The 24,971-nt window shown below is 41.4% G+C and overlaps 1 protein-coding gene and 1 pseudogene across 2 annotated transcripts; one reads left to right on the forward strand and one right to left on the reverse strand.

Annotated features, from left to right (window-relative positions):
- Window positions 1–8,551: 8,551 nt before the first annotated feature.
- On the forward strand, window positions 8,552–24,297 carry Tdrkh (tudor and KH domain containing). Of its 2 annotated transcripts, none has more exons than XR_004119690.1 (14): window positions 8,552–8,798; window positions 15,665–15,814; window positions 16,551–16,657; window positions 17,509–17,698; window positions 18,546–18,685; window positions 18,774–19,095; window positions 20,861–21,021; window positions 21,160–21,332; window positions 21,486–21,550; window positions 21,827–21,978; window positions 22,144–22,245; window positions 22,836–22,932; window positions 23,344–23,468; window positions 23,600–24,297. XR_004119690.1 is itself a non-coding variant. In XM_031374702.1 (14 exons), the coding sequence occupies exons 2-13, from the start codon at window positions 15,691–15,693 to the stop codon at window positions 23,391–23,393; spliced, it is 1,683 nt and encodes a 560-aa protein (XP_031230562.1). In that variant the 5' UTR covers window positions 8,552–8,798; window positions 15,665–15,690; the 3' UTR covers window positions 23,394–23,435; window positions 23,600–24,297. The 2 variants fall into 2 exon arrangements, 1 of the variants encoding a protein (XP_031230562.1); XM_031374702.1 differs by having other exon boundaries at window positions 23,344–23,435.
- Window positions 8,589–15,106, reverse strand: LOC116093242 (annotated as a pseudogene).
- Window positions 24,298–24,971: the final 674 nt, after the last annotated feature.

A 24,971-nucleotide genomic window follows, 5' to 3' on the forward strand; every position in this document is an offset into this window, starting at 1 on the left:
CCCCGTCTTCATCCTTTTCCCTTTCCTCTGCTCTCTAGAGACAAAGAAAGCAAGATTCCGCCATCTTTAGAGGGATTCCTACACAGAAATCTCCTGTTTCACATCTTCTGCCATTCCCAGTATTGTGTATCCCAGGCATGCTTGGCAAGGGGAAAGCCAGAGGGGAACTCCCAGAAAAAAAGGCTAACAAACACAAGAATGCACAGCTGCCAGAGAGGGTGAGCAGCTCCACTAGCCACAGTGAAAAGTGGGAGGGAGAGGGCAGCAGCTGCCTGGATGCTTCACACCAGCCTCAGCTCTGTAGTCTGGATGGAGCGTGGTCCCAGTGGGAAGCTGTCCCTGGATAGATGTCACCTCAAAAAGGAAGCAGAGTGAGAGGTAGAACTGCTGACTACTACAGTCAGTGGGCTTCCAACAGAGGACAGAGCAGGGACACAAACACAGAAATGCTGGGAGCTCAGAGTGACAGCAATGCATCATCACCAGAAGGGGAGGAGGAAAGGGAGGCAGGGAAGACAGGAGGAGGGACTGACAGGTGGAGAGTCAGACAGCCCCAGGGAGTCTTTTTCTTTTGGCTGCAGCATCTACCCAGTGTCCTTAGTTTCCCTCCTCCTTGCTGAGCCCCTGCCCACCTCACACCGAAATATATGCCACCACGAGCTTTCCCGCAGCTGCCGGTGTCCTTGCTCTGAGGAGATTCCGTTCAACTGCAAGGAGTCCTAGCGCAGTCTGTCCCTGACAGGTGAAAGCAGCTGGCTTCACTGAGCCAGCAAAACTGGATTTGAGAGGACACAAGCGCTTGGGAGGGCCAGAAGGGGTTGTAAGAATTTAGGGGTTTATAGGGTAAGACTGCAAAAAAGGACATTCTTGAGACATAGGCAATGCTAAGACCCCCAAGCTCCTCAGTGCCCTCAGAGTCCAAAGAGCCATCCAGCAACCTTCTCCTCTCCCTCCTCTTCCACCAGCAGTGTATTAGGCTAGGATCTGGAGGATGCCTGTGAGTTGATCCCCACTACCCCTATTCTAAGATTTATTTTTTATCTTATGAGTATGTATGAGCATCTGCATGTATGTATGTATGTATGTGCACCATGTGTGTACTCGGTGCCCACAGAAGCCAGAAGAGAACACTGGATCCCTGGAACTGGCGTTTCAGATGGCTATGAGGCAACATATGGGTGCTGGTAACTAACCCCAAGTCTTCTACAAAAGCAGCAAGTGCTCTGAAACACTGAACCATCTCTCCAGCCTCCCTCCCAACCTCTACTCCTCCTTTTTAAGACAAGGTCTCATTGGCTGGTGTGGGACTCGATATACAGACCAGATTGACTTTAAACTCAGAGGCCTGCCTCTGCCTCAAAAGTATTGGTATTAAAGGCATGTGGTACCAAGCACATCCCACCTCCACCCCACTCCATATTCTTGCATAGCTTTCTGAGGACACCTTGGAGAAGTGAGGCCTATCCATTTAAGGTCACTGTGTTGAGCACTTCAACAGCTTTTCTGGTAATCTACCAGCCAGTCCTTTACCTGACCTGCACGGAAAGGGTTCTCTTAGCTCAGTTGTGATTGCACAGGCTAAGTTGTGTCTGTGTGTGTGTGTGTGTGTGTGTCTGTGTGTGTGTGTGCCCACACGGGAGCATGTGTGTTTAATCCTCACACCAACCCTAAAGGTAAATTAGATTGAGTTGCTCAAGTGCACAGAGCTGGTTAGTAAAGAAGCTATACTTAAATTCAGAGGTGCCTGACTCAAGCTCTACCATTTCTACTCTACTACCAGAGTCATTATTTTGCTCTTGTAACGGACTCTCCAAGCCTGTCAGTTGTATGGCGTGAGGCTGTGAGAAAAGTGACGTTTCTATCCTACCCACTCCACCATTACAGGCTCTGGGTCCAGCTGTTGATTCTGACCTTTCTTCTCTAACTGACTGCCTGACTCAGGAAGCTGCTTTCACTTTCTTCTCCCTCTCTTCTCTTAGACGTCTGTCTGTCTGCCTCAAGGACTGCAAAGAGGAACAGAAATTCTAGGCATCAGACCAAAAACAAAAAAAGGAAAGGGAATGCCTGTGTCTCTCAGAAGAGAATTTTATCATAATTAAAACATGGGTACTTCAGGGGTTCTAACTTCAGAAGCCTCTTGGGTTAAAGGACTTCCAGTATGGTAGAACAACCAGAATCATTTGAATCCGCTCACTCTGTCCAGCTTTTGTCTACCCCTGCTAGAAAGGACCTTTTTTTTTTCTTTTAAGATTTATTTATTGTTATATGTAAGTACACTATAGCTGTCTTCAGAAACACCAGAAGAGGATGTCAGATCTCATTATGGATGGTTGTGAGCCACCATGTGGTTGCTGGGATTTGAACTCAGAACCTTCAGAAGAGCAGTTAGTGCTCTTAACCACTGAGCCATCTCTCCAGCCCTGAAAGGACCTTCTTGAGATCATTCCAATCCCCCCTCCTTCCTTCCTTTGGAAGAGCATCAGAGTCCATAGGCTGAGAGAACTATAGACCTAAAGCTCTCTGGGACCATTTCATCACTCTTCCATACTGGTCCCTGACAGATTCTTTCCCCTAATTTCTGACTTCCGGTTTTCCTTTGCTGTGCTGGATTCTGTTCAAGGATGAAAGCCCTGCGAAACAACGCCCTCACCTGCTCTAAAGAGGAACATGAGGATAACTCAGGCTAGAGACTATCTCGGACAAGAAATCCTGTTCCTCTAAACTGCTAGCCAAGTAGGAAGCCTTAGGGCAATAGTTCTCAACCTGTGGGTCACGACTCCTTAGGACCCAAATGACCTTTTCACAGGGGTTGCCTAAGACCATTAAAAAACAAAAACAAAACAAAACAAAAAACCTGATACTGACATTACAATTAATAACCTTAGCAAAATTACAATTAAGTAGCAACAAAAATAATTTGATGGTTGGGGTCACCACAGTATGAGGAACTGTATTACAGGATCACAGCATTAGGAAGGTTGAGAACCACTACCTTAAAGTGTGGTGGTGGAGGAGGCTAAGAATCTCTCTCCTGGGACCCCTGATCAGGATATAAAGACAGGATAGCACCACCAGCATAAATGACAAAAATGAGCCTCCCAGAGCCAATGACTGGTTTCTAGTGGAAATTTGATTGATGGGGGAGGAGGCTGTAGCTCCTGGGATGGGGGTGCAAAAGCAGAGATAAGCATTGCTCTTTAGAGGCTTATACAACACAATAGCAGTTGAAAGGATCACTCCACCTGTGGCTAGGGAAGGGCCAGGGGCCAGAGCCGTGGGGCCAGGCTGCCTTTGTCTGAGATCCCCATGCTGTCTAAAGTTGGCTTTTTAAAAAATTTACTATGGTATGCATTTCTGTGTGGGTGTGTGCATGTGAGTGCAGGTGCCCACAGGGGCCAGAGGTGTTGGATCCCCCTGAAGCTGGAGTTACCTGTGGCTGTGAGCTGCCATGGATGATGGGTGCTCGGAACTGCTCCAGAAGAGCAAGCAGTATGCACTCTTAACTGATGAGCCAGCTCCCATCTCCTAAAGCCCACTTTCTGCTTTGGCTTACTGAGTAGAAGCACGTGTCCATTGAATCCTTTGGGCCATGTAGACTTTAACTCATCTTACCCACAGCCTCCCGAAGCCTATTCAGAAGCCTTCCAAGAAAAAAAAGAGTACAGACTTTCAGGAGCTAGAAATGAAAGAAATCACACTCTATCCAATCCAGCATCCTACAGCTTCAATCCTGCTTTGGGCTCCTGAAGGAGATGAGATGAGAAATACTAAATTCATAGGGATTGGAAGTGAGTTTGAAGCCATTTCACTTATTCCTGTTGCTCCTCAATATTATAAGTAAGAATATCTGGATTTTCATTACCCTGATGAAGGAATCCCTCATGAGATAACTCATGAGGTAAAGTGATGTGACCTGAGTTCAGTTCTCACAACCCACATGGTGGGAGGAGAGAACCAACTCCCACATGTTGTCCTCTAATACTTGCCATAGCAGGAGCATGACCACACACACATATACACTTGTGCACACACATACACACACAAACACATGTACAAATTACTAATTAAAATTTAAAATATGTTTCTGTGGTATATAATTTTAGTTTTTAATTCCTACTTTAAACTTCCATTTCATTTCTTGATCTGCCCTCCCAAACACTGGAGCTGGAAGATGATGGGCCTATAGAGTAATCATGTGCCCTTTATAGCAATACTGGACATTATTCCTTGGATTTAAATACTCTACCTTCTAGCATTAAAAAAAAATAGCTATAGTGGCTAACAAAATGACTTAGTAGGTGATGGTGATTGCCACCAAGCCTGACAACCTGATTTGCCCCCCTGGACCTATATGGTGGAAGGAAGAGCTAACTCTCACGGGCTGTTCTGTGGCTGTTAAGCATGCACTACAATGCATTCAAGAAAACACACACACACTTTCTGACTGCCATACTCACATCATGCATTCACACACAACCTCACAACAAATAAACTAATTTAAAACAAAACATTTAAAGGATAAACTAGAGACAGATAGCTTCCCAAGTGAGAGTGTTTGCTGCACTTGCAAAGAACCTGAGTTTAGATCCTACCCAAATTCATATGACCATATCCATATTCACATGAAAATAAAAATATTTTTAAATTTCTATACTATTCAAGGCATTCAAATATCTATGAATAATCTTAAGACGAATGTAAGTTCTACATGATGAAAACTTTAAAACACAACAGTGGGACAGACATCCAAGATATAAACTTATGGGAAGATTCTAGATTATGAATATAACAATGCTCCTTTAATCTAAAAATATGTGATTCTAATAAAAAAATAGCATTAGCAATAAAACAGAAAAGTAAATTATGGACAATTTTCACAATGTACTATGACACAGTAAAAATAATAAATAGGCAGCTGGGCAGTGGTGGCACATGCCTTTAATCCCAGTATTTGGGGAGCTGAGGCAGGAGGATTTCTGAGTTTGAGGTCAGCCTGGTCTACAGAGTGAGTTCCAGGACAGCCAGGGCTATACAGAGAAACCCTGTCTTGAGCACCCCCCCCCCAAAAAAAGACTAATAAATAGGCAAGCTTTGTATATACATTAAGGCTGAATCTTGCTGAAATAATTCAAACAAAGGAAGCTAGACATAAAAGAGTACATATTCTGCGGCTCCCTCTTGAGGAGAGTAATGGCAGGAAGGGGCTCATGCATGGCTTCTAGGACACTGGTAACAGTGCTTCTTGATTTGCTGCTGCTTACAAAAGATAATCTATTTTTGAAAAAATATGTATAATGGCAACTCATACTTGTAGTTCCAGGAGTTTTGAGGGTAAGGCAGGAGAATTACCTAGACTACATAGTGACTTTCAAGCCAGCCTGTGCTACAGAACAAGAGCCCATCACAAACCCACAAATTGTGCATTTATCATTTGTACATGTACTATGAATTTATTTTTTTAATTGTGTCAAAATATGTAGCATGTATTAGTGGTATCAGAATATGAATAGATTAATGGAGCAAAATAGGCTTAAAGACCTTCTTCTGGCCTCTTCACACACCAGGACTGCACATGGTACAATGATATACATGAAGATAAAATATTCTTACATGAAATAAAATAGGCTCAAAGATATGTAAGAATTTGAGTAGTATAAAAGTGGTATTCAAAAATACAGAAAATATGAAAAGTTGGATAAAACAAAGTTGTATATCTGTCTCATATCTTTATGCCATAATAAATTCCAGAAGAGCCAAAAATGTATATGTTCAAAAATACAAAATGTCTTTTTTAAGAAAAACAAAGGTTTTAAAAATAATTTTAAGTAATGACTTTTCTAAATTATATGAAACCCAAAAGTTGTAAAAAAATATATATTGATAAATTCAACTACATAAAAATTACTGGAGCTGTGAAGATGGTTCAGCCAGTTAAAGACTGGCTCTGTAAATGTAATGGCCTAAAATGGGATTGGTGCACTTACATAAAAAGCCTAGGGCAATGGTACATCTGGGAAATGAAGGACCAGGCTGGGCTCTGCAGCTCACTGGCCAGCTAGCCTTGCCTAAACACTAGTTCCAGGTTCACTGAGAGACAATGTCTGGTATTATGTTTTATTTTTATTGTTTTGTTCTGTTTTCTGAGACAGGATTTCTCTGTGTAGCCCTGGCTGTATGGAACTTACTCTGTAGACCAGGCTGAGCTAGAACTGGAAGATTACCTGCCTCTGTCTTCTGAGTGCTGCACCACTCAGAAGTGTGCAAAGGTGTGCACCACTATGTCCCAGGCAGGTTGATTGGTTGGTTGGTTGGTTTGTTGGTTGGTTGGTTGGTTGGTTTGTTGGTTGGTTTTTAAGATTGAGGAAGATGTCTGTGTTCTACGTTTGTTTGACCTTTGGCTTCACACGCAAACACACGCAAACACACACACACACACACACACAACTCTTATACAGCAAAACCATAAACAAAGTTCGAAATTACATAGAATAGGGGCTGGAGAGATTGCTTATCAGTTAAGAGCACTGGCTGCTAGTCTCTAGAGGACCCTGGTTCAATTCCCAGCACTCTCATGGCAGCTTACAACCACTTGTCACTCCAGTTCCAGTGGACTAGGCCTCTATAGGCACCAGGCACACACATGGTGCACATATATGCATGTGGGCAAAATACTCATAAAAATACAAATTATTTAAATAAATAAAAATGGAAAACAGTAAACTTGAAAAAGAGGGAAGTATGTCTGTGTACAATGAATAAATATTAAGATTTAATAAGTAGTAAAATATTTACAAAGCATGTAAACAACTTGTAAAAACTACAATTGCACTTAAACATACACATGCAGCCTTACTTATAATAAATGAAATGAAAAATAAAGTTTCAATGATATGATAATTTCCATTATTGGGTTGTCAAAAAAAAATTCAGGCTGTGTGACAACATATGGTGTCAGTATGCTATCAAACAGGTCCTTTTCATGCATGCCTGGTGGATACAAAACTTCTTAAACTTCTGTGGAAGGCAATCTGGCAATACTAAATCAAATCCTTTTCAAATATTGTTAACTGAATAAAAACTGGAAAAAATATTTGTGGGAAAATCTTTGCAAAGCTGTGTACATCCAAATGAAAGAACAAGGCACAATTCTTTGAGCTAATGTTTATATTCGTACATATTTACCATGGAGATAGTCATCTAAAAGCAAAATGAAGCTGGGCATGGTGATACATGCCCAGGTGCATCTCTGTAAGTTTGAGTCCAGCCTGACCTACAAAGAAAGACCCTGTCTCAAAACAACAAATCAAACAAAACTGGTCCACACAAAGACTTCCAAGCCATCCAAGACTATATAGAGATACCTTGTCTTACAAGTAAAAACTCTTAAAGTGCAAAGTAAAGTACACTTAAAAGTAAACATGTTAAAAGTTCTGGTTAAATACAGCTCCTACATCTGTGTCCTATCTTGAGATTTAACTAAGAGTCAGAAAGGTATGTTGCTTTGAAAAGCTTAGTAACGTATATAAAAAGGAAGTTATAAAATTATATGGATAGCATGTTTTCAGCTGTGTAAAAATGCATTTACATGTATTTTAAGTGTGGAACGGCTTGTGAAAAATTTCCCAAGAAACTGGTTGTACTGGTTGCCGCTGAAAGGACATTTTCTTCAATAGCCTTTTGTTACTTGTGAAATCTTCTTGAGGGTGCATGTATCATTATCCAAATATATTTTCTGGACGACTAGAAGCTGATCATGTTTGTAAGCCCCAGCCACTCAAGAGCCTAAGGAAACAGAATTTGAGGACAGCCTGGACAACATAGCAACATATAACAGTAATAAATAATAATAATAATAACAGTAATAATAATAATAATAATGAGAAAGAGGAGGAGGAGGAAACTGACCCAAAGACATCTGAATGACCAGACACAATGCTGTGTTCACTCAATAAATGTTTAATGACTGTTCATCATGCGCCAGCACTAAACATCTCCCGGAGACTCAGCGACTGTGCCCTCGCTGCAGAGTGAAGGTGGTAGCAGGACCAACCGTTCCTAACGGTTCGGGGAACGACCCAGGCGGCGGCTAGAATTCCCTGCCTTACCCGGGTGGTGGCCTCGGTGACTTTCGGTCCCAGGTGGCGTGTGCAGCGCCCGTCCCCATTTCACTCCGTTAACATAGTTGCTTCTCTGTCCCCTGGCCAAGATGGGAATCGGGGGACGATCCAGGCAGAAATTCTTATTAAAGTGGCCCCGCAATAGGGAGGTGGCTTCCCCCAAGGCCGCGGACCGTGGAGTGACTCCGTAGGACCCGGGACACCCACGAGTGACCCAACCCCCCCACACACACACCCCACCCCAGCCTCGGAGCGCCGAAGTCCCCCGCGACCCTAAGGCCGCACAGCCTCCGACGACAAATTGGAGGAGGACTAAGGCTTCCAGAAGCCTCTAATTGGCTATTTAATTCTCAGCAGGTGCAAGCTCCATTAACAGAATCTACTTCCCAGGGCTCTAACTGGCTGCAGACCGTGGGCCAGCTTGGACTTTCATCCGGGTAATTGGACTTCAGCGCGCATCAGCCACGTCGCTCACGGCAGCCCGCAGGCGGATTGGCTGCGGCAGAGGAGCGCGATTGGCCAGATTTCAAAGCGAGCGTTGATTGGTGAGAACGCGCTGTGGGGGCGGGGCAAGCGGCTGCAGAAAAGTGACCCGCTAGGAGGCTGCGCCGAGGGAGCGACGGTGCGGCGGCGCGGGCTAGGTGCGAGGCGAGGCGCGCAGCGCGCTACTCTGGAGGAGCGGTAAAGGCGGGGCGCGAGAGGGGAGTTTGGGATGTGGGAGACATAGAGCGGTGGGGACCCTGGCAATTGGAAGGCCGAGGCGCGGGACTGAGGGGTGGGAGGCGTGGGAGGCATGGGACACTTGGGGATGAGGGGCGAGGCCCTCGCGCATCACCGCCTGGGGCAGCTGTGCTTGGAGCTAATAACCAGACTCAGAACAAGGGCCCTGGGCCAGGGAGCTAGGCCCCCAGGATTGATAGGACATTTGCTACAACTCTGCACTCCTAGACTGGCTCTCTTTGAAACGAGGGGCCTTTTGTTAATTTGCCTTTTACCTTCCTCAACTTAGTCCAGTGGCTGTTGGTAGCTGTAGGATGTCTTGTTATCTTCTAGTGATGGGGTCTGTGACAAGCTGCTTTTGAACTCTGAAATCCTCCAGCCTTTGCCTCTGGAGAGGTGGAAGTACAGGCCAGCACCACTCTAGATTGGATTGACTTTTTTTCCCCCATCAGTCTTCCTTCCTTTCTCGTTGTTTGGTTGCTTGGATTTGGTGTGTGTGTGTTTAAGATTTATTTATTTTATATATGTGAGTACACTGTAGCTGTCTTCAGACACACCAGAAGAGGGCCTCCGATCCCATTACTGATGGTTGTGAGCCACCATGTGCTTGCTGGGAATTGAACTCAGGACCTCTGGTAGAGCAGTCAGTGCTCTTAACCTCTGAGGCATCTCTCCAGCCAATTGGTTGGTTTTTGAGACGTCATCTCTTGTAGTCTACCCAGACTGGCCAAGAACTTGCCCTGTAGCCATCCTTAAACCGCTGCTTGATCCTTCTACCTCCACCTTTCAGGTGCTGGTATTTTGGGTATTGGACACCTGGCTTCCTCACCATCACCACTCCCAAACAGGATTTCATGTCACCCACAGTGGCCTTGTATTTGTTATGAATGAATTTGGAATCTAGTTCTTTCTGCCTCCACCTCCTCTCTTGTTGGGGTTATATGCTGTCACACCAGACTCAGACCTCATTGGTGTTTTAAGAAAAATCCTGTTTGGTTTGCCTGATTTGAGTTCACTAACCTACCCCTTAAGATATTATAACTTGGTAAATCACTTAGCACAGATTTACTTGTAATATCTGAAGTTAGATTTGCCTGTTGGATCAACTAGATATCACCTAGAAAACCTGTCCTTGTCACAGGCATTTACCCTGTGACATATACTCCCTCCACAAAATTCATCAGTGTTTTCTGACATAATATCTACCAGGTGTCCCATTCAGAAACTTTATAACTAACTCCCTGATTTTGCCCTCTACCTTTCCATAAATCAATTGCTAGGTCTTTGGTATTTGTACTACCAATTCATACTCTGGTTTTTCTATTATTGATACATGCTCTAATTATCTATTGGTCTGTTACTGCTTTCAGCTCATTATTCTCATAACAGACAGAGTCATTAATCAAGAATTACAGGGGCCAATATGATGGTTAATGCAGCAAAGGGAAGCTTGATGAAGTCAATCACCAAAAATGGTGATTAAGACTTAAGAGAGAACCAACTCCACAAAATTGTACACTGACTGCACACTTCTGTCTTGGCACACAGTTGTCAAGAGGACTGATTCCCAAATGTCCTTCAACTTCTGTATTCATGCCAGAACACACTCTTGCATGGACATAATTAAATAAATGCAATTAAAAACAGGCAGGTATGTGCTGTGAAAGTAAGTTTGGGATACTGTGAAAGTCAAGACTTAGGAAATTTGGATGCAGATTCAGAAAAATATCAGATATTCTTGACTATGATTCTGATAGTTTTAAAACTGAAAACTAGTGCTATGGGCCTCTATAAAGAGACACTAATATGACTAGCCTTCAGAACAGTTATTTCTCTTGCATATTCTAAAAATGATGAGCTGGTTATGTGATCTTAGGAAAATCTTTTTATATTTCTAAGCTTCGGTTTCCCCAGTTGTAACATGAATGGACAAAATCTTTTAAGATCCAGCTCAGTTCTAAAATTGATTTCTATGCCATATAATATGAATTATGAAACCAAATGTAGCATAGAAAGAGAACATGAAAATACATAGAGCTAGATTTACTTTGATTCCCAGTAGGGTATGCACGCCTTCCCTTGTCATCCAAAAAGTTCTTTGAAAGCAGCTAAGTTGTTCTTGTCCGCTATGTCCTCAGAACCAAGTTCCTATGGAACTCCATATTTATTAGTTTGAGTAAATTGGCAAGAGATAAATATACTATATCTTTTTCTCTAAGATTAATTTACTTTTATTTATGTATATTGTGGATGACTGTGGAGACCAGAAAAAGGTGTCTGATCTCCTAGATTTTGAGTTAACTGATGTGGGTATGGGGATCAAATTGGGGGCCTCTATAAAACCAGAGGCAAGTGTTTGTGCAAGCTTCTGTGGTTGTTGTGGGGGTACTGGAGCTTGGAACCTTAAGGCACAGACACGGAATTCTACTATTAAGCTACACCTCCAGATGCAAATTGTGATACTTGTAGAAAAATAAAAACCCACCTCTAATCTCTTGACCAGTTAGTGTCTGCTCCTGGGAGTGAGATTTCCATACTAGTCTCTTGATATTTTTTTTTTTTGTCTAGACTTTTAGGGGGAGCACATTTATATCAGTTTTATTGCAGAGTTCTGTATTGATGAGTATGTTTTTAACCTTTCTTAGAACAAAAATTATTTTTTGAAGTTGAAGACATTTTAATTTTATATGTGCATGTTCATATGTTCATGGGCACATGTGTATGTATAGATAATAGAGCTTGTGAAATCTTAAAGTTGACACCAAGTGTTTTCCTCAATTTCTCTGTTTTATTTATTGAGACAGAGTTCCTCACTAAACCCAGAGCTCACCAATTCTGTCTAGTCTAGGTAGCCAGTTAACCCTAGGGATCCAGTCTTTGCCTCTGAAGCATAGGATTGAAGATAGCCACCACTTGAGTTCACATGGGTTCTGGGAATCCAGTCTCTGGTCCTTGGGCTTATACCATTTCCCCAACACAGTATTTTCATTATTATGTGGGTTGAATTTTTATACCTGGAGGCAAATTATAACAAATTATATTTACTCATGCTTAAGCAGTTTTAAAAACTACATATTGGCCTGGTATAGTGCTACATGCCTTTAATTCCAGCATCTAAAGTCAGAGGCAGATTGATCTCTTGAGTTTTAGGGCGATCTGGTTTACAATAGTGAATTCCAGGCCAGCCAAGGCTATATAGTGAGACCCCTGTCTCAAAACACACACACACACACACACACACACACAATGTTTGAGTTTAGTTTTCTTTAAGGCAGAGCCTCTCTGTGTAGCCCTGGCTGATATTCAACTGGCAGTCATTCTGCCTCAGACTCCCAAGTGTTAGGATTATGGGAGTATGCCACCTTGCCTAGACACATTATGTTTTGTACTATTATATCATAATATCTAGAATGGACATTGTTTAATTTTTATCATCTATAATGTTTTCTACAAGTGTTTATTAATTTTTTAAATTGAAATTGATCAAAATAAGGAATTATATACTATTACCCTGAAAGTTTAAGTAAAAGGAAAGTTAAGAATCTTCTGAAATTACTAAACAAGACTTTTCATGAGCAAATCACTCAAACTTTAGGTGATAGGTTAAATAAACTTTTCAGGTAGATGTGTACCTTTGTAAAAATGAGGTTATTATTTCCTATCTTAAAGGTTATATTAATATTGAATAATGTATATAAAGTGACTGAGATAATAGATCCTCAGCACATTTACTTTTTAATCTTTATGTTCCTAGAACCACAGTAGTATCTAGCACATGGCAGTGCTTAATGTGCTTAACCTGCACTAGTAAAGCCGGTAGTTTAGAGAAAGCAGGATAACAGACAAGTACTGTAGATAGAGTAGTGTGACTTACATCAGTCAGAGCTAGGAACCCCTGAGGCCTCAGAAGAGATAATACTAAAGATGAGACTTGAAAGAATAGAACTTTAATAGGGACACTGGTAAGGTTAAGAAGACTAAAAAGACACAGATGCGTGTCATAGGAACATATGGAAGTAGATACTATTTTCATAGCAAATACAGAGTAAGAATATGAGGCTATGAAGATGTCAAGCAAAGATCAGACCACAACCTATCTTTCATCTCATTTAGGAATATACATTTAAGCAGCTGAGAGCCACATTAAAAAATTTTTTTAAATGGTATTCATTCAAAAAATGTTGGTTGGTTATTGTATGCTAAGCACTGAAGAAGGAAAGAAAATGTATACCCTTGAGGAATTTACATTCTTATGTAGAGATGAGAAATAATCTTGCAAGTTATCAAATAACTTTTAATCATAGCAATATGGAAAACTACTGGAATGTTTTGAGAGGAAACATTACTTGAAGCTTTCTAGCTTTGAGGATAAGCTGAAAGGATGATGGCAAATATGGTGATATAATTAAGCAATTGTATTACTATAAATATAATTCCACACATACCATGGAGCTGAGAATTGAACTGTGGGCCTTGAACATTCAAACTTAAAATAGGGCAGTATTGTACCACTGAGCAACATCTCAGACTCATACAGTGTTATAGAACAGAAGAATAAAATGTAGTCAGAGTAGAAATGTTGCTGACAGCTGAGTGTGGTGGCAGATAGCCTATCCACTTAGGATGGTGGAATAGGAGAATCACAAACCCATCCTGAGCTACTTAGATCTATGCCAACTACCTAGCAAGACCCTGCCTTAAAAAAGAAAAGGAACGAAGGAAGGAAAAAAGGGAGAAAAAGAGAGAGAAAGAAAAGTGACTGGATACAAACCCATAGTTTAGGAGGAACTTTCTAAGTAGATCTACAAACTGGGGAATTATGAGACCATAGATGGGATTTGAAGCCATTAATGAAACTTGATGAGCTCTCCCAGGAAGTGAGGTAGAACAACAGAATTGGGGAAAGAGATGGGTTCCTGGGACACTCCAGTATTTGGAGGTTTAAAGACAGGTAAACAGAGAAGGAACTGCTAAGCAAGACTTGATATATCAACTAGAAATGAGGTTAAAAAACAAAAGTCTATAGTATTGGGAAAGCCAAAAGAAGAAAATGTTTAGAAGAGAGGATTTTCTAGGCTTAGTGGTGTAGGCCCATAATTCCAGCTGTTTAGGAGGCAGAGTTAGTAGAGATTCAAGGCTTCACTGGGACACAGAATAAGTCTGAGTTTAAGGCCAATTTGGAGAGCTTGTAGTAACAATTCTGGAATTCTGGTGTCTTAAAAAAACATACAAATATAAAAATATACTTTAATTTTTATCCCAGATGTGAGGATATGGGGCTGCTTCCAAGCAGCTGACTACAATTTGCCTCATACTCTGTTAGAGACATGGTTTTGCCAGCTTCTGGAAAGGCCCAAAAATATAAATAAGGAATTTTAAGTAGTTCAATATGAAATCTAACTATATACGGGCTTTTCAGCGTTAAATATTTTATTTGCTATTGTACATAAACCACACTACATGCTTTCCTAGTACTAAAAGGCAGCATCCTTTGACAAGGAACTTTAATTAAATCAGCATTAGAAACAGTTGCTTCCTGGTGTTTAGCCACTGCCAGAAACAGGCAGATAAACACACACTAAAGTACAAATGTCTTTTGCTTGGTTCTGAGACAGTGAATTTCCCCAGTGTTTAAACATACTCATATGCCCAGTTATATAATTCTAAATATAAAACCATTCAGTAGGTGATGCCTCCATCTTTGTGGAACATTGAACATTACTAATTAAGTCCAATCTTATCTTGAGAAAGGAAGAGCAGTGATAATATTTATGCATCTGGTAGTGTTATTTTTAAAAAGGTAACTTCCAGTTTACTACAAGTCACTTTGACTTAAATTAGTAAACTGGTAAGAACGTTGTTTTGTTACTATCTGCAATTATGATCTGTGTTGTGGGGTATGAATTAAATTATGGTACACATAAAAAGCCACGAGACATTTGTTTTGTAATAAGGCAGTGGAATGACTTGCTAATAGACTTTTTAAGATAAGCTATTAAGTCTGTCCCTTCCCCCTTCTTAACACCTGTGAAGATTCCCCCACCCACGATGTACTTTTAAGGATTCTCCAGATACTCCATCAGTGTATCATTTCCCCAGATGATGCCTTTGTTCTTGTTGGCATCTGTGTAAGAAACTCCAGCAGCCTAACCTGCAGCCGGTACAGACATGGGGGTTTGGTCCAGTCTTATGCTTGCCTCCCTTTCTACAGTGTGGCACTGGGCACATTTCTGAACAAAAATCTTCTTGTCTTTCTCAACATCACCCATTTTTAATTCACTCTCAGCTGCTCAACACCACAAATGCCCTGACCTTAAGATGGACATCCTGCTCTCTACTATATGTATTTTTTTTATTTTTTATTTTTTATGTCTTTGTATTTAAAAATAATTTACTATATAGTTCTCCTTCAGAAAAAAGTGAAATATGTGTCTGTATTGTTTCATGTACCTTAGCTAACATTTTTAAAAGTATCCTGAGACTTTTCCCAAGAAATAGATTTTTTTTAAATGGAGCTTTTGAAATGGGCAGTAGTGTTTTTCTTCCTTTCTTTTATTCTATTTCTTGTTGTTGAGGCAGGGTTTCTCTATGTGTAACCCTGGCTGTCCTGGAACCTGCTCTGTAGACCAGGCTGACTTCGAACTGAAGAAATCCATCTGCCTCTGCCTCCCAAGTGCTGGAATTAAAGGTGTGCACCACCATCTCCTGGCTTAGTGGAGTTATATGTTTGTTTTTGTTTTCCAATATAGTATGTTCTCATTTCTCTCTTCCAACCAGACAAGTGGCAAAAAAACTACTTCTTGATTTGTTTTTTTTTTTTTTTTCAGGATGTTAAGTCAGAGTACAGCAGAAAATGTCCACCGAACGAACTTCATGGACAAACCTGTCCACTATTCAGAAAATAGCCCTGGGCCTCGGAATTCCAGCAAGTGCAACAGTTGCCTACATTCTCTATCGTCGATATAGGGAAAGCAGAGGTATGTGGTGAGCCATGCAGTGCTTGCAATAATATTCCATCTCCTTTTGTTAAGTTGAAATGAAAGTTTTACTTGCCATAACAGTACTGTTTGTTAAAACATAATTGGTTTTCTGTGAAAAATATGAAAAGTCATTTCTTTGCTGTTAAAAAGCTAGTTTATAAAGGGAACTCATGATGTCCCTAACTCTTTCCCATACAAAACCAACTATGTGATTTTTAAATATATACTCATTCTACTGCTTCTCTCTAACTGTCAGATGATAGGCAGCAGCTGGACCTAGAGAACAGGTTTCAAAGAAGTGACTAGTAAAAAAATACGTTTTTAGACTAATGAAAGCCTCAGGAAACTCCTAACCTTCACTGTTCTATAGAAGTCATATCTTACAGTAGCATCCTAAAAGCTCACAACTTTTATTATGCAAAATCTTGTTTTCCCATATTAACATCTGAAATAGTTTCCCAAAGAAAATGCCAAATGATCTTTGGAGGAGGGCAAGTGGAGTGCTGGGGATTGAAATTTCTCTCTGTATGCCCTGAACCCTTACCTCTAAGCTATACACCCACCCCAATGCTGGTCTTTTGGGACCTTCTGATTCACACTCAGTTGCTATGTCTTTCATTGTGGTTAAGAGCTACAGTTTGTCTCTTAGATTAGTGTCTCTGACAGCCTATTTCAGGGGAGGGATAATAGTAGCTTTAGCATATTTAAGTCTGGTCTGTCATGGTCTGCACAGAAGAGAGATTGACATTTGTTGGAGAAGATGACATTGAGATAGAGATGCGAGTTCCCCAGGAGGCTGTGAAGCTCATCATTGGTCGACAAGGAGCCAATATTAAACAGGTAAGTGTGTGAACAGGCTAGTGGCTTTCCCAGGCATCAAATGTTATTTATTGTCTCCTTGTTTCCTTCCTCTGACCACATTTTACAAAACACCCCTGGTACACATATTTTTAAAAGGAAAAAAATACAGGGACTTACTAAGCTAACTGCAATGTTTTCCTTTTAAAAATGAGAACTTCTCCTCAGATGGTAGATGACCAAGCTTGAAATGGTATTTGATTGGATGATTCTTTTTTGTTTGTTTGTTTGTTTTTGTTTTTTGAGACAGGGTTTCTCTGTGTAGCCCTGGCTGTCCTGCAGCTCACTCTGCAGACCAGGCTGGCCTCAAACTCAGAAATCCGCCTGCCCTGCCTCCCAAGTGCTAGAATTAAAGGTATGCACCACCACTGCCCAGCTTGATTGAATGATTCTTAACTTGATATAGCATGAATATTTTTATTAGGTAGTCAATGAGCTTCCATAAATGACAGTAATGAATTGCTGCCTACAAATTTTTCCATCTTCCATTGTTCAGCTGAATGTCAAGAAAGCAAAATCTTTTTGCTGGGAATGTGGGTCATTGGTATACTTACGAGCACTGGAAGGATTCGGGTTGGTGGTCCCGGGGGTGGATTTTTATTTGCTAATCCAAACAAAATTAGAGAGCAAACAGATGTAATCACAGAGAGAAATGATTTTAAATTAACTATTTGGATTACCTTTGTCACTAATTTTAAATTATAAATACAAATAAATGAGGGCCATTAGTAGTCTCTTGATTAAGCTCTACCTGTCTCCCCAGAGTTTGATGGAGTGTCCTTAGCTAGTCCCAAATTGAAGTTCTTTAAAGTGTATGCTTCCTCTCTCTACAGTTGCGGAAACAGACAGGCGCTCGGATTGATGTAGACACAGAGGATGTAGGTGATGAGCGAGTGCTGCTTATCAGTGGTTTTCCTGTTCAGGTGTGCAAGGCCAAAGCAGCAATCCATCAGATCCTGACAGAGAACACCCCAGTGTTTGAGCAACTCTCAGTCCCTCAAAGATCTGTGGGCAGAATCATAGGTACCACTGAACAGCTTCCTCTGCTGTTTGCTTTATTCTTTATCTTTGCCTGTCTTTCCTACATTTCTGATGGTTTTCCTGGCCTCCCCTTCACTTAGTTAGGGAAAAAAGACACACTTAGTTTAGAACTTTACTTTTTTTCAGAACTGGTGTTTCTTTAAAAAATAAAATAAAATCAAGAAGCAGTATGATCAGAGTCTTTCAAACAGGTTTATATGGGTGGGTCAGCAAGGTGGCTCAGTGACTAAAGGTACCTGCTGCCTAAGCCTGATAACCAGAGTTCCATCCGGGGCCCCGCATGGTGGAAGGAAAGAACCTAGTCACCTCTGACCTCCATACATGTGCTATGGTACACTCTGGTCCACACAAACATATACACATGGACACAGAAAATAATAAAGATTCAATTTTTTAAAATAGGCTTTTATAGGGGTGCTAGAGATGCCCAGAGTACCCTAGACCTTTGAAGACAGTGATCCAGAGAGTCCCTGGCCCATTCTATAATGCTGCTATTAGAGACAAATGTCCTGTCCTCAGTCCAGGATTCTGAAACACCCTATAATACCATGTGTCTTACAGATGACAATATAAAGTATAGTTTCTTTGTAGCCAGAAAGTGGAAATGACTCGAAGTTAATCTATCTGAAACATAAGTTTAAATAAATAGTGTCTTATATTCTCTTTTCTCCCATAGTTATTTCAATAACTCTTTATTCCCATTTACTGTCTTATATTCTATCAAATTGGTTATGAACCTACTCCTTTCTGTAACATGCACAAAGTAGTGATTTCTCTTATAGTGATTGTTGGCCTAGAAGAAAGGACAGGTTTTTCTGTATTAATGTAGGGAGAGGTGGTGAGACGATCCGTTCTATCTGTAAGGCTTCTGGAGCCAAAATCACTTGCGACAAAGAATCAGAGGGGACATTACTACTCTCACGACTTATTAAAATCTCAGGAACACAGAAGGAAGTGGCAGCAGCTAAGGCAAGTATACCTGAGAATAAGGGTGATCCATCTGGCCATCCTGTCAGTATCTGACTACACAGACATGACCCTCTCTTGTTTCCCACAGCATCTGATACTGGAGAAAGTTTCAGAAGATGAAGAACTTCGGAAGAGAATTGCACATTCTGCAGAAACCAGAGTCCCACGAAAGCAGCCAATCAGCGTGAGAAGAGAAGAAGTGACAGAGCCTGGTGGAGCTGGAGAAGCAGCTCTATGGAAAAATACCAATTCTAGCATAGGACCAGCTACACCCCTCGAAGTTCCTCTCTGCAAAGGAGGTGGTGATATGGTTGTTGTAGGACCAAAAGAAGGTTCCTGGGAGAAACCTAATGATGACAGCTTTCAGAATTCTGGTGCCCAGAGCAGTCCAGAGACGTCCATGTTTGAAAGTATGTAATGAAGAGGAGCCTATTAACCATATGAAAGACAGGAATACTGGATTTAACTGGCCTAAAATAGGAATCAATTAAAAATTCTGTTTTTGTGATTTCCATCTCTTTCATCATACATAATGCCTTTCTGGTAATATTTTACTTAGATTAATACCATACATTAATAATAAATTTTGAGTACAGCTAGTGAAGGAAAATAAGATAGAAATATGTTGACAAAGGAAACAGATCTGAGTAATACATCAAATAATTAAATTTTATTATATCCTCTTTTTACACATATTTTATGTGTATGATGTATGTGTGTGTGCGCCTTCGTGCATGTGCATGTGTGTGTACATGCATATGTGTGCATGTATATGCTGTGCCCTATGTGTATTCATGAAGAGATGAGATGGAGTGTGCGTCCACACAAGTGCATGTACACGTGTGCAAAGAGGCTAGAAGTCAGCTTTTCGTGTTGCTCCCCCAAAGCATCCCCTTCTGTTTTTTTTCAGACAAAGCCTCTTCACTGGGACCTGGGGCTTGCTGATTAGACTAGGCTGAGTGGCCTCTGAGCCTCAGGGATTCCCCTATCTGTGCCTCCCTGGCACAGAGATTGGGATTGCAAGCATGTGCTACCATACCCTGATTTTTATGTGGGATCTGGGGACAGTCCTCATGCTTGCATGGCAAGTACTTAACCAACTGAACCATACTTTTTTTTTCTTAAACACTTATTTTAAATCATTTTTACTTTATTTGAGAAGTTTCATGAGTACACACAATTTCTTACTAAAGTTCCCCTGTGCTCCCCCAATGCATCTTCCTCCCAACTTCATTTTTTTATAATCCCTACATCCAATTAGTACTACCCATATTTGTATGAATGTGGGGCCATCCACTGGGGCTTGGGTAACCTATGAGTGGCTACATTCCCAAGGAGAAGTGACCCTTTATCTCCCAGCATCCAACAACTGCCAACATTTCCTCAGCTAGGCATGGGGCCTCAAGGAGCCCCTCCCTGATCCATACTGGGATTGTAACCGGCTTGATCTTATACAGGTAACCACAACTTCTGTGAGTTCATGTGCGCAACTACCCTATAATATCCAAAAGACACATTTTACAACTTCTCATACTCTGGTTCCTAAATTCTTTCTGTCCCCTCATTCATGGTGTTCTCTGAGCCTGGGTAGAAGGTGGGTTTGGGGTTGCAGTAGATCTCCCATTTGTTGCTAAGCACTCATATCTAGGCAGACTTTTTTGCATAAAAATTCTCAGCCCAGTTTTTATGTTGCCTGTCTCATTACTGTTTCTAAATGTCATTGAAGAATGAAATGGCCATCAGTTTCCTCTTCTATCAAAGGTGCTAGCTTGAACAAGAAAGGGCAGAACCCCTAAAAGATATTAATGGGCTTGCCTAGGTTCACATAACACATCCCTGGTAGAATAGAATCTGGAATGAGCAGAAATGCTGTCTCTGTACCTTTTTATTGATCCTGCCAGACTTCAGACAGAGGCTTAACCTTCACTACAATTGATGCCTCATTTGAATACATGGAGATTGATGGTATAAACCTAGTTACATAGAAAGGCATAGACAATAACTTAGTACCTTTCTTTAGGACATTTTTGTATGAGTCTCCAAGTTGTCTGTGCAATCATTTCTAAAATGGTAAACAGCCACTGGGTATTTGAGTCTTTCATCTCCCTGATGCAATCTCCCCATTCCAATCAAAGATGGTACTGATATGGTCACCATCCTTACCCCTGTGTTCAGTTCCCAGTCCTGACTTCAGTTTCCATGCTGATGAGTACCTAGAAGTCTACGTTTCTGCTTCTGAACACCCTAACCACTTCTGGATCCAAATCATTGGTTCCCGCAGCCTACAGTTGGATAAACTTGTCAGTGAGATGACCCAGCACTATGAGAATAGTCTGGTGAGTTGCCATAGGAAGAAAACTGGTCTGGGGCTTTTGGTTTTTTTCATTGTATTATGTTCCCTTCTTTCTGTTCTTCCGTTTATTAGCTACCACTTCATTAATAACCCCCTCTTGACTTCCTATCTCCACAAATAGCCTGAAGACTTGACTGTACATGTAGGAGACATTGTAGCAGCACCTTTATCTACAAATGGTTCCTGGTATCGAGCCCGAATTCTTGGAACCTTGGAAAATGGAAACTTGGACCTCTACTTTGTTGACTTTGGAGATAATGGAGACTGCCCACTAAAGGATCTTAGGGCTCTCAGGTGGGTGCGGAAGCCAGTATGGGATCTGCTAGAAACCCAACTGTTGTCTCGCTCCCAGCCATAAAGTTGTGAGCTATTGCCACATATCATCAAGAGGATTTAGAAGGGGACACGTGATCCCTAGTATTCTAACTTCAGTTTCTTTCATCTTAGGAGTGACTTTCTAAGCCTCCCGTTTCAAGCAATAGAGTGCAGTCTGGCGCGGATCGCCCCCTCAGGTAAACCAGTCATGCCAGTGCATAAAAGGAATTCTCACATTCCCAAGCTTTCTTGAGTTTTGGAGACTCGAGTGCCTTTTCTTTATCAGCAGCTAGAAAGCACAGAAACTTGCTTGGCAGTCAGATGCAAACCTACCAGAGAAGAACATAAGTATATTCCTGGGGAAAAATGGAGTTTCAGTTGCTCTCCAGGCTGTATTCCTATTCTTACCAGCACTGACCTACTCTTACCTGCTCTGAGGCTCAGCCCCCTTTTCCCCTATGGTCTTTTTCCAGGTGAAGAGTGGGAAGAGGAAGCTCTAGATGAGTTTGACAGACTCACTCACTGTGCTGACTGGAAGCCCCTGGTGGCCAAGATTTCTAGCTATGTCCAGACTGGAATCTCAACTTGGCCAAAGGTCTATTTATATGATACCAGCAATGGGAAGGTAAGGGTGAGGTCATACACTGCTTACTGCATTGTCCATATTTTCAGTCCCAGAAACCCTTAACTGATAATCACTTCTACTTTGGAATATCTGCTAACCATCTCACCCCATTTTAGTTGCAAATTTGCTCTTCCTTACAAGAAAACATTCATTTTTCATTTTCAGAAGCTTGATATTGGGCTAGAATTAGTTCGTAAAGGGTATGCAGTTGAACTTCCTGAAGACATGGAAGAAAACAGAACTGTCCCAGATATGTTGAAGGACATGGTAAGTCATTGTGATTTCAGGTGCTTCTTCCAGGAAAGTCTAATGCATAGAGACACAATGAAAGTGTGTAGACATAATATTTTATGAGTTTTACAAGATTTTAATGAGTTTTCATGTGTGTGTGTATTTTGCCTACATGTGTATTTTTATACCACATGCATGTAGTGCCTGAGGAAGCCAGAAGAGGATTTTGGTTCCCCAGAAACTAGACTTAACAGACAGTTGTAAACTGCTGGAAGGTGCTGGAACTAATCCTGGGTCATCGAGAAGAATAATACTGTTGCCTCTGTGCCATCTCCATAGCCCCTAACTATCTTCTAATCATGTGTGTGTTGGTGTATCTGTGTGTGTGAGTGTATGCCAGATGTGTGAGTACCCAAGAAGGCAAGAGGCATTGGATCTCCTGAAGGTAAAGTAACAGGAGATTGTGAGTCATTTAACATGGGCTGGGACTCTATCTCAAAGTTAAAAATGTTATTAAATGCATCATCTTTCTCAGCAGCCAAAAACTGCTTTAACCAATATCTATGACCAAATGATGGGCCACCAGTCAAGATTCTCTTTACTTTTTCTCTTCTCCCATGCCTAAGGCCACAGAAACAGATGATTCTCTTGCAAGCATACTCACTGAAACAAAAAAGAGCCCTGAAGAGATACCACATACCCTGTCCTGCCTCAGCTTGTCAGGTATAAACAGTGGCAATTTCAGACTACATCTGTGAAAATTATCTTTCCTTAGTCTGTCCAGATTAGGAAGGTTAAGTTGAAACTTGGTTCTGGGACTGGGGAATGTGGCTTGGTTGATAGAGTACTTGACTAGTGTACACAAAGCCCTGGATTCCATTCCCAGCTGAGTATGACACACTTAATAGAGGGACATATACCATAATTCCATCGTTGGTGAGTGGAGGGAGGAGCATCACAAGGTCATGGTCATGCTCAGCTACATAGAGTTCAAGACCAGCCTACACTGCATGGGATCCTATGTCAGACAGAAAACCACTTGGCTCTTAGGACAGCCCCCCATCTTTCTCTTCAGCCTCACTAGCAGTGCCTACTAGAATAAGGCCATCTCACTTCCTCATTTCTGCTTGGCAGAAGCTGCCTCTGTGTCTGGTGATGATAACCTTGAAGACGACTTATTCTGAAGTCAGGGATTCAGCTGCTGGATCAGCCATCCACTTTGCAGTGTGAGTGGTGCTGTCATCTATCTGTAGCAACAGGAAAGTAGTGGGAGTGACAACACCCTCTTCCCTGTGCTCCTACGTGTGTACATTTCTCTGCGACATCTTTGACACAGCTTAACTTGTTCTCAGAGCCCTTTTAAGTTTTTTTGTGTCTATGTCTTTGGCAGGGTGTGGTGCTGGGAGAGAGGAGTCTATGATAGAGATCCATGAAGTCCTTTACTTCACGACGTGGTGTGGCTTGCTGTAGATGAAATCCATTTTCTGTTTCATTGGATCTACCTGAAAGTGACAGACAGATTTCTCCACTTCAGTCCTCTGATTTCTCCCCTTTCTTTCAATGTTTGAATGCTGCTGTGTAATTCCCAGCCTCTTCATATCAGGCTCAGTTCCTGCTGCCAGTAATAATTTGCATTACTGCTGGGCTATGTTCTTTTTGAGGCTGGGAAACAGCCAAGGTTTGGGCATTGGAAGTGATGATTCTGCAGATTTCTGACTCACCTTATCAGGTGACTGTAGTTATAGGAAGTATTTGGTCGACTCAAAAGACTGCAGTTGTCAGGAGATAGGGCAAAATCAGCATAAATATATTTAAAGCCTCATAAAAGGGGAAGAGAGTACTACCTCTCACCCTCAGTTGCTGAGGTTATTGGAGACAAGTTTTTTTGAAACAGTCCTCCAGCTATTTCTTTGTGAACTTTAGTTAAAATACAACTAGAAGGGAGAAGCAACTTAGGAAATGTTGTAAACTGCAAATATCTCTGTATACACACAACTAGAGAGAGAGAGTGAGTGTATAGTTCTGCTTAAATAATTTGGGGGATTGTTTGCTAAATAAAGTTCTCAAAAAATTATCTAAAACCACATACTCAGTAGGCCTGTGAGTCAAGTCTCTTCTGAGTAAGCCTTGGTAGTAATTGCCAGCACCTCACATACAGAGGCTTCTTGAAACAAATGTCCTTCCCACACAAGTATTCACACTCTTACCCTAAAGTCACTGCAGAAGCCCACTACTTCCTCAGTAGTGACCAGTTTCAGCTATGTGCACAAAACCTACTTACACTGTAAGAGAAGGCCTGTATTAAGATTCTAGAAATCTGGGTTCTAGAAGTAGGTCTTCACTATAAACTTACTTTTTTCTTCTAGCATCTTTCTATTGCTGACAATAGTACAAGATACCACTGTGACTTGTGACAGTACTTAGAGTGCACAATGATTTAACAAATGAACTTTAGGAAACAAGGCAAGGATGAACTGGGAAATCTAAAGTGAACATATGGATTCCTTATATAGGCTCCTTTAAACTCTCGTGTTAGTAGCGATGCCTGGTGTCCCAGGCCTATACCCAGCTACATTTTGAGGCCAAGGCAAGAGTGTGAAAGTTAAAGGCTATGCCTTAAGCAACTTAGTAAGATGCTGTCTCAAAAAGAGCCTAGGGATGTAGCTCAGTGGTATAGCACCTGTCATTTGCAACATCCCAAGTTAGCAGAAAGACATCAAGGAAGGGGCAATTTGAGTGTCTCTTACACTCTAGAGAAGCCT

Source organism: Mastomys coucha, unplaced genomic scaffold (assembly GCF_008632895.1).
Source record: "Mastomys coucha isolate ucsf_1 unplaced genomic scaffold, UCSF_Mcou_1 pScaffold16, whole genome shotgun sequence".
NCBI lineage: Eukaryota > Metazoa > Chordata > Mammalia > Rodentia > Muridae > Mastomys > Mastomys coucha.